This window comes from Dioscorea cayenensis, chromosome 1 (genome assembly GCF_009730915.1).
Source record: "Dioscorea cayenensis subsp. rotundata cultivar TDr96_F1 chromosome 1, TDr96_F1_v2_PseudoChromosome.rev07_lg8_w22 25.fasta, whole genome shotgun sequence".
In the NCBI taxonomy this organism is placed as follows: Eukaryota; Viridiplantae; Streptophyta; class Magnoliopsida; order Dioscoreales; family Dioscoreaceae; genus Dioscorea; species Dioscorea cayenensis.
Genome location: NC_052471.1, coordinates 28,636,747 through 28,645,432, shown reverse-complemented (window position 1 = coordinate 28,645,432; position 8,686 = coordinate 28,636,747). Strand labels below are relative to the sequence as shown.

Below are 8,686 nucleotides of genomic sequence, written 5' to 3'. Positions count from 1 at the left end.
AAGAGAGACTATAAAGGTTACTCATTTGGGGCTATCTTCCTCTTGACACGCAACGGCTCAGCGCTTGCGGCCGCGAAGCTACGACGACGAGCGCCGGCAACTCCGGCGCCGACCATGGCGGCGCGCCTCCTCCGCCACCTCAGTAACCTTCTCTTCCTCTCAATCCTATAATCCTTTTGGTTTTCCATGTTCCTGTTCCGAATTTCATTTGGTAGTCGTGCCTGAAATTGGTTGCGGATGTGTGAATCTTTTCATGTGCTTATAATCAGTGTTTAGAGAATTTTTCAGCCGTTTGCGTGATTTATCTTCCAGTTAATTGCTAATTACTTTTGAATCTTTTCATGTGTGAGATATATTTTGAAAAAAAATCTGATTTTTTTCTGATTTTTTTAGATAATTATTCTGCTATTTTCTTTTTCTTTGAATCATGGCATTGGAGTGTATGCTCTTAATGTTTTCAGTAACGGAGAAAGAATGGACCATTGTATTCTTTTCCACCATTTCTGTACTTGATCTGACTTCACAATTTGTTTATGTGAATTTTGGTTTCTTTTGAATCTTTTCTTGTGCAAGATATGTTCAGAATTTATTAGGATTGGAATGCATGTCTTTAATGTCTTCAGTAATGGAGAAAGAAACGACCATGTTTGTTTGAGTTTGGTTGCTGAGAATTCTTTTGAATCTCTTCTTGCGCAAGATATTTTCAAAATCTAATTTTGAGTGAATTATTCAGCTCTTTTCTTCAAATAGTACCATTGGAGGACATGCTCTTTGAAAGGATTTAGATTCTCATATAATGTTCTTTGGAGTTGGAGGAAAAAGGATTGATTTTGGGACCTCTTTTGGCACCCAGATCCTAGCACCAGCTTGTTAATGAAAGAAAAGTCATGTGGGATATCTGTATTTGGTGTCCTTGGTCGCTGCTTGTCACAATTCTCGGAGGATGAAAAAGCGGGGAATGCTAAGTTGAGCTCAGGGAATGACAATTCCTCAACTGTTGGGAAACATTATGATTCAGAACTTTGTAAGGATAGCTCTGATGATGAGGATTTTAGCAGAAAAAAGTGGAAGTTGGAACTTGCTTGGCTCTCTAAAGCTCTAGAACCGGCACTTCAAGTGTATAAATGGGCTTTAACTAAAGGTTTTCAATTTTTTAGCTAATGTTTGTCTCATATTCATTCGTCCTGCTTACTTCCTTTGCTTTTGTGATTGACTGGGTAGTGACTTGTTTTAGGAAGTGCTGAACAAGAGATGATACCTCCCAGCAGTAGATCACTAGCTGATATTCTTTCTAATCTTCAATTGAGTAAGGCAGGCATCCTGGATTGGAGCCTTAGTGACCTTACAATTGGTTTGTATCTTATTTACCTCAGCCAAGCGTCTGCAGTTAAGGTTGATGACTTTAAAGGTGTGCAGATCCTCACAGATCATGTGGTAAGTTGGCAACCCTTTGAATTTGCCTTTTTTTTTTCTTTTTCCAATGGTTAATTCGTCTCAGCTGTGGCTAATTAATTCGGCAGGTTCAAGATCTAATTTATCATGTTGAATTGGCAAAGGGGTCTTATAAAGATAATGCAACTGGTCTGGCTAGACGTAGTATGCTTCTAGAAAGAAACATCTTGAAATTTGTCAGGAATTCCAGTGTTTTAAGGCCTGGATATTACATAGGGATCGACACCCGTAATAAGTTGGTCATTCTTGGAATTCGTGGAACCGATACTGTCTATGACCTTATCACCGATGTGGTTACTTTGAGTGACCAAGAAGTATCTTTTGAGGGCTTCTCAACCCACTTTGGAACCACTGAGGCTGCCCGTTGGTTTCTTCGCCATGAGCTAGGGACTATCAGGAAGTGCTTGGAGAAACATAAAGTAATACACATTTGATATATGAACATTGAAATTTATACCTTTGTCGTTATTTTCTACAATATCTTGAGATTATTGTCACCTTCATCTATTGAGTGTCAAGCATAATTTATGAACAGAACTTCAAGTTGAGGTTAGTTGGGCATTCCCTAGGAGGTGCGGCAGCTGCCTTGCTGGCCATAATGCTTCGAAAGAAGTCTGCTGAGGAGTTGGGTTTTGATCCTGAAATTGTCTCTGCAGTTGGGTTTGGAACACCACCTTGTGTGTCAGAAGATCTTGCTGGAAGCTGTTCCAGCTATGTCTCCACCGTTATATTGCAGGCCAGTAATTGCAGGTTTTGTAACACTGATTTTTTATGCAAAATGTCTTTCGTCGTTATCATTTGTTACTCTTTTGCAGGATGATATAATTCCTCGGTTAAGCACTGCTTCCCTAGCAAAACTTCGGAATGAAATTCTTGAAACTGATTGGTGAGTACATCCATGTCAGGAGGCAAAAACCTTGAGTTCTTGTGAAAAATTGCCTTTCCAATTTCTTAAATGTCTAGTCAATCAAAAGCTATTCTATGGTGTTCTTTCTAATTTGCAAACTCTTCTTTGCAAGTGAGGTTCTTGGGTATGTTAAATAGAAAAATATGCGTTAGAAGTGAATTTGTGAGGATGTGTATGGATAATTAGAATTTCCCAGTATTGGAATTTTCTGTTCCACTACCTACTTTTTGTGAATCAAATAGTACCCTCTAGCAATTTCTTTCACGATTCAAAAATATGTTCAAGTGAAAATCTTCATAGGCTTTGCAATTATTGAATCACTTAAGTATAACCTAGCTATTTAGAAGTGACATAAGAGATTATGGTCTTGTATTGTTTGAAGAATCACTTATTAAGATGCTAGTCTTCTCAGAAAGAACGGGTGTAATCATATTTGGTTATTTTATAATCAACTTTATTTTTCAGGATGAGTGTTTTGGAGAAGGACGATTGGAAGAGAATTGTAGATTTAGTTACAAATGCTAAGCAAGTTGTGTCTTCGGTTCAAGAAGTTGCTCGCAAGCTTGCTGATTATGCCGCAAACATATCAAATGCCTCAGGTCCACTCTTTTAATATCTCTATCTAAACCATGTTTGAAGGGTTTGTTAATTTTCTTATTGATGAAAGTCACCAGATTTAATGTCTGAACATTTTTGTGTAAAATCCAGTGATATTTCTTGAGAAGTAAAGCTCACATCTGCTAGTGGACTGCCATGGAGACATTTCTATAAACATAGTTTAACAAGGAGTCACAACACCCAATGACTAAACATAGTTTAGGCAAGGAGCTGCAACACCCAATGACCTAATCTTAACAAGGCAGTCAAACTAAACACAAATTAAAGAAGTATCATGACTGCTCAATCACTTGAAGCTTCAAGGAATCCAAACCCCATCAAAATCGCAAAACACCTAAATCAACTACAAAACGTGATAACTTTCTAAGAACCATGGGCTTTGGAATAGGTCTGAAATTAGAACCCTAACTAAAGAGCAAGAGAAAAAAAAGATAGAGAGAGTTTATCTTGGATATTCAGGATGAAACCCTAGAACCTCTCCAAATCTCTCCAAGGTTGAGGATGAAGACCATTGGAAAATAGACTGGTTTTTTTTGTCACAACTTGAAAATTTCCAAATGGTTCATGGAAAGAGAGAAAAAATAAGAGAAATTTGACAAAGTTACTAAACACAAGAATTATAATTAAGGAATGCTTTCTTAACTTAAACTCTTTTTCTTAAAGGTCTTTAATTAAAACTCTATGCTTAGGTATTACATGGCTAATGACACATGAGGCTGGGGTCAGGATCAGGTGTACCTTGAGCTTGTTTAGGAATGAAAATGGGTGATTTGGGGAGGCTAGGGATTCTTAGTTAGTACTACATGAATTTGGTGGGATGAACAACTTGTGGTCTGGACGATGGAAATATGTTCGGCAAATACAGTGGATTATGGGTTCTAAGATTGAGCGACAAGCGCGGATGAGAGTGACAACAATTGAATAAAGGATAACATCAAATACATATATTTGGTATTAAATTTTCTGAAATTGATAGATATATTCTTCGATTTTACACATGTCACGCAATTGCAAATTAACTAATAAATATTCATATCTTTGTCTGGTTTTTAACTTTTCTCTAACCCACATCAGAAGAGAGATTTGTTACAGGGGGCTTGTCTGCTAAAGGGAAGGTATATTCATTGAATAAAGCACTGCTAGAGAGGTATATCCGTTGTGTAGGAATGTGCAAGCATTTGTTCTCCTTTTATTGAGGAGGATACTCTCGGCATCCATAAGGAATAATGCGGGATTCAAGTTTATATTTGATGTGAGGACAAAGCTCAGGAAAACACAAACATCCATACACCTTAAGATCTGTATGGGATGGGCGATGTTTGAATAGTAAGTCCAAGGGTGAAGAGGTCGTATTGCTTAGACTAGGAACACAGTTAGTTTGGTAGATTGCAATACGAAAGGATGTATTCAAATACTTGGTGGGCGTTGAGCTGTAGGTAAGAAGTGATAGGCTGATTTCAACAATGTGCTTATTCTTTATCTCAACCATATCATTTTGCTGTGAGCTGTAGCAACAAGAGATATGATGTGCAATTCCCTGATAAGCTGGAAAATATTTAAATTGAGTTCTTAAAAGGTGAAGGCCACCAAATTTTGATGAATGTGGAGAATAGATTTTCAACCTCAAGCTTAAAATTTTGGCAAATTTTGAAAAAAGAACTCAATTTGATTGCATAAAATAAATCTATGTGAAATACACTAAGCATCGACATATACAACAGGGGCAGTTTCCCATTTGTCAATAGAAATGGTTTTAAGAGAGAAATCCACCTTTAGTGAATTATACGAGAATGAGAAAGATTTTATCTTTCCATGTTGACATGAAGAGCAAACATAATCAATCAGATTTATTTTAGGGGTAGAAATGAAGCTAGTGGTCAAGCCAAGTAGAAAAGGATCACATATGAGTTGGTGCCAAACAGCAATTGAATCCTTTTGAGGAAGAACACGTTTTGGAGAGGGGTGATGAGAATTTAATGCATGGTTGTTGAATTGTGTTTGTAAACATTGTTTAGAAGTTTAATTTTGAGTTAGAGTAAATATAAAATCTTGCCTTTAGTTTTTGGCTGTGACAACTTGGATACAAATTACTCAACAATACACAATTCACAACTTTAAATTGCCAATAGATATAGCAAGGTTGCAAAGCCCAAAAAGAAGAGATATACTCTATACATTTACTCAAACATAACACTAAAATCAGTATTTTGGGATTAACAAAACATACATTTATCACACACCTAGACATTGTCAAGTAATGTTGTGTGCTCTTGTCCATGTTTAATATTTCAATTTGGTCATGTCACCATCTTTTTTTTTTGAGGAAGAAGAGCAGGGCGAACCCACTAGAGACCCCAGGGGCGTGCACAAGCCTCGGTTTGATTCAAGTCTTAAAACTCTGAGTATCGTTATTTGTGATTGTTATTTCATCTTATTGAAATTGCATGATACCTTGCTAAGTTTCTCATCAACTTTTTCTGAAGATTAAATATGTGGTATTCATGCAATATCTGTTATATTGGCAGATGACTCGAGAAGAAACAAGTCTGTTCATCCATCAAAACCAATTGCAGGGTCCAATAACATCGTAAAACAAGACGGAGCCATGCCAGTGGAGCTCTTCACTCCTGGGATGATATATTACCTGAAAAGAGAGATCGAAGACGATGGTGTGAATCAAAAAAGCAAAGAATTATACACACTCTGGAAGGGCCATCCCGCCAAATATTTTCAGAGGATACGACTCTCCGGTAATTTGATTTCCGATCACAAGTGTGACAATCACTACTATGCTCTTAGAGATGTTCTGAAATGCTTACCTGGAGATGAAACTGCATAATTTTGAACTTTTCAAAGGAACAAATTTGAATACAAATAGAGTGATCAACAACTGATAAATGAAACAGTAGATCTCGACGTGTCATAATTTATTTATTTATTTATTTTTCTGAATTGCAATTGAAACAAGTTGTAGCATTTGTAGCATTTGCAGAAATATGTTTGTACAGTGTTCTGAGACCAATTCTTGTGTTGTCATTTGGAATCTCTAACAATACATTGTGTTTCAAGTGTCCTTGTTTGGAAATCCTGCCCCCCTTTGGTGACAACACATCAAGAATCTAATCCAGTAAACTATGCAAAACCTAATTTACTGTAGTACTTGGTTTGCCTAGGGTTCATCTTCCCTAACTTTAAGTATAAAATAAATTAGCTGGATTTTTGTGTTTTTTTGGATCATTAGAAGCTATGAATCTTATGATATATGTATATGAGTTTTATAAACTTTGAGATTTAGAGTTAGTCAATTTAAAGACTACATGTTCTCATTAAAATGGATCCATACAATTATTATCATTAAATAGTTAACATCTTTTAGAGGTTTTTTTTTTTAATAAATAAAAATTTAAATTTAAAACTATTTGTTTAAGCGACTTAAACTTCTATCACGTTTGTTGGTGAATAGATTATGTGATTTTGTCTTATTAGACATGTTGAGGTATATTTTATTGTATATGTGACATATAATTATATTTATTAAACGAATTCAATTTATTAAATAGATCGAGCTCATATTGTGTTGGGAAAAATTATAGGTTTCTCACAAAAATAAGCTATAACAATATAAACAACAATATGAAGAATATTTAAAAAAATCCATCAATATTTAGGGGAAAAAACCACATGACACACCGATTACAATAAAATTATAATTTCGTATCCAGCCATCATTCTCAAATTTTGAATTAATAGCTTAAGGGTGAGTTTGATCTGGGGAAGAAATAAGGACAACACAGCACAATTTTTTTTTATAATTTGTTTAATTTATAAATATGGTCTGCGTACAAAATAAAAGAGTGATAAGGGCGATATAACTTGATGGATTTTTTTTTGTCCCACCATAACCATGGTACAAGAATTCTAATGAGAGACATAACAACTAAAGACATTATTGTTCTTAATGAAAATTACAATGATAACCTAGCTATCGGCCACTGTCCACCTCCACTATTACTATTCATCACTATCAATTACTATTCATCACTATCAATTGGTCACCGACGATTCTCGTTGACAAACCACCGATCATCAGTGATCGCTATCGGTAAACCATTGGCATTCTCCGGCCACTATAGTCGGTGAGTCATAGGCCACCAATGACCACCATGGGCCAATCACCAACATCATCGCCATTGTACATTTAATCATAGCATCATTCGCCCACCACCACAGGTAGCCCATTAGAATAGTACAAAATGCATTATGGTAGTTTTACTATTTTTTTTGTCCAATTATATTTTGTGTTATTTATTGAACATCAAATATAGAACAACATAAGTAATTTTGTTTTACTTCATACATTTATATTGTGTTGTACTACTTGTATTCTACCTATGTGCAAATCAAATGAACCCTAAAAATACACTTTCCACCTGTGTAAATTAATGCACTTTCTTCCTCCTAATTTTTTTTTTTCTCTCAAATTTTCTCTGACTTATCTTTCTGCTGTTAATCCATAAACAGCTTGTAAGTTTTTTGTTTTATTTAATCCCAGTGCATGTACTTGTAATTTTTGTTTGTTTGTTTGTTAGAACTCCATGTTTTAAAAATAAATCAAGTTCATTGATTTACTTTGATTGAACTGAATGAATGCAGACTTAACATTATTGAACATTAATGTGTTTTGAGTCAAACTCTAATCAGCTCTCTCACCGATTTTGACAACCCTAGTTTTGACATCTATAAAATCACAGTCATGTAATAAGAGCTCATTTAGAACAGCACAATTCAAACCCTAACCCTAACCCTAAAAATATTTAATTGAATGGGACCAAAATATACAAAAATATAGAATTTGGTAGTTTAGACTGGGGAACAGGAACCCTAGAAACTGGGCAATCATCCAAACACGTGTGAAGGACCCCACACGTGACTTTGTTTGTCTGTTCTGTTTGACCAGTCTGTGAATAGTTCCATCCCTAAAGCTGCCAAATTTGACCAATTTTGTTAGGTTGTCTTGCAGTTTGGTGTTTGTGTGTTTCGCACGTGCGAAGCCCCACGTGAACTAACAAATTAAAAAATAATAATTAAATGATTAAAAAATTTTAGGCAATAATTGTCAATAATTTATTACTAAAATATAATCTTAACTTGCTTCAACTCATGTTTGAAGTTTCAATGATCAATCAATTTCATTTAACTATTTCATTTAACAAATGAATTTTGATATATTAGACTTATGAGCTCTGTCATTTTAAGTTCAAATACTAAATGAGAAAAGAGGAGAGTTATTGTGTTTAACAATTGATATTCAGCTATCAAATTTTTATTAGAAAACAATAAATATATATTTATTTGATCATCGAATCATTGATATTCAATTATTAAACTTTTATCATAACACAATAAACATATATTTATTTGAAGTTCGAACGGATAGATTTATATATTATATAATTAATTAAGCAATATTAACAAAAGAATATTAAAAAAAAGTGAAATAAAATTAGATATTTTTAGCATGTCCTGTCCATTCCAACACACACACGCTCCAAATTTGGCATCTCTAGCACTTTGTTTCATTTAGAAACAATGGGCTACTTTTACATAAATTATTTAGGGTTCTTAGTTTGCAAGGACAATATGACTTGTCAAAGCTTTTGGTTGGTTTCAATGAATGTATACTTTCCTTATGAGAACAAAATAGCCAAA

General features: G+C 34.7%; 1 protein-coding gene across 3 annotated transcripts; it reads left to right on the top strand.

The window, feature by feature from the left end:
* On the top strand, nucleotides 1-5,999 carry LOC120260789. Of its 3 annotated transcripts, XR_005536496.1 has the most exons (9): nucleotides 1-142; nucleotides 854-1,141; nucleotides 1,235-1,434; nucleotides 1,521-1,871; nucleotides 1,988-2,188; nucleotides 2,268-2,338; nucleotides 2,825-2,958; nucleotides 4,070-5,353; nucleotides 5,503-5,611. XR_005536496.1 is itself a non-coding variant. In XM_039268355.1 (8 exons), the coding sequence occupies exons 1-8, from the start codon at nucleotides 115-117 to the stop codon at nucleotides 5,814-5,816; spliced, it is 1,587 nt and encodes a 528-aa protein (XP_039124289.1). In that variant the 5' UTR covers nucleotides 3-114; the 3' UTR covers nucleotides 5,817-5,999. The 3 variants fall into 3 exon arrangements, 2 of the variants coding, with proteins under 2 accessions (XP_039124289.1, XP_039124295.1); XM_039268355.1 differs by lacking the exon at nucleotides 4,070-5,353 and having other exon boundaries at nucleotides 3-142; nucleotides 5,503-5,999; XM_039268361.1 differs by lacking the exon at nucleotides 4,070-5,353 and having other exon boundaries at nucleotides 7-142; nucleotides 734-1,141; nucleotides 5,503-5,999.
* Nucleotides 6,000-8,686: the final 2,687 nt, after the last annotated feature.

Bases quoted from the DNA above. Each gene is read 5' to 3' on its own strand.
- LOC120260789 (XM_039268355.1), top strand. From the start codon at position 115: ATGGCGGCGCGCCTCCTCCGCCACCTCA. The intron at 1,872-1,987 runs GTAATACACATT...ATTTATGAACAG, and splicing joins AGTGCTTGGAGAAACATAAA to AACTTCAAGTTGAGGTTAGT. The intron at 2,339-2,824 runs GTGAGTACATCC...TTTATTTTTCAG, and splicing joins GAAATTCTTGAAACTGATTG to GATGAGTGTTTTGGAGAAGG.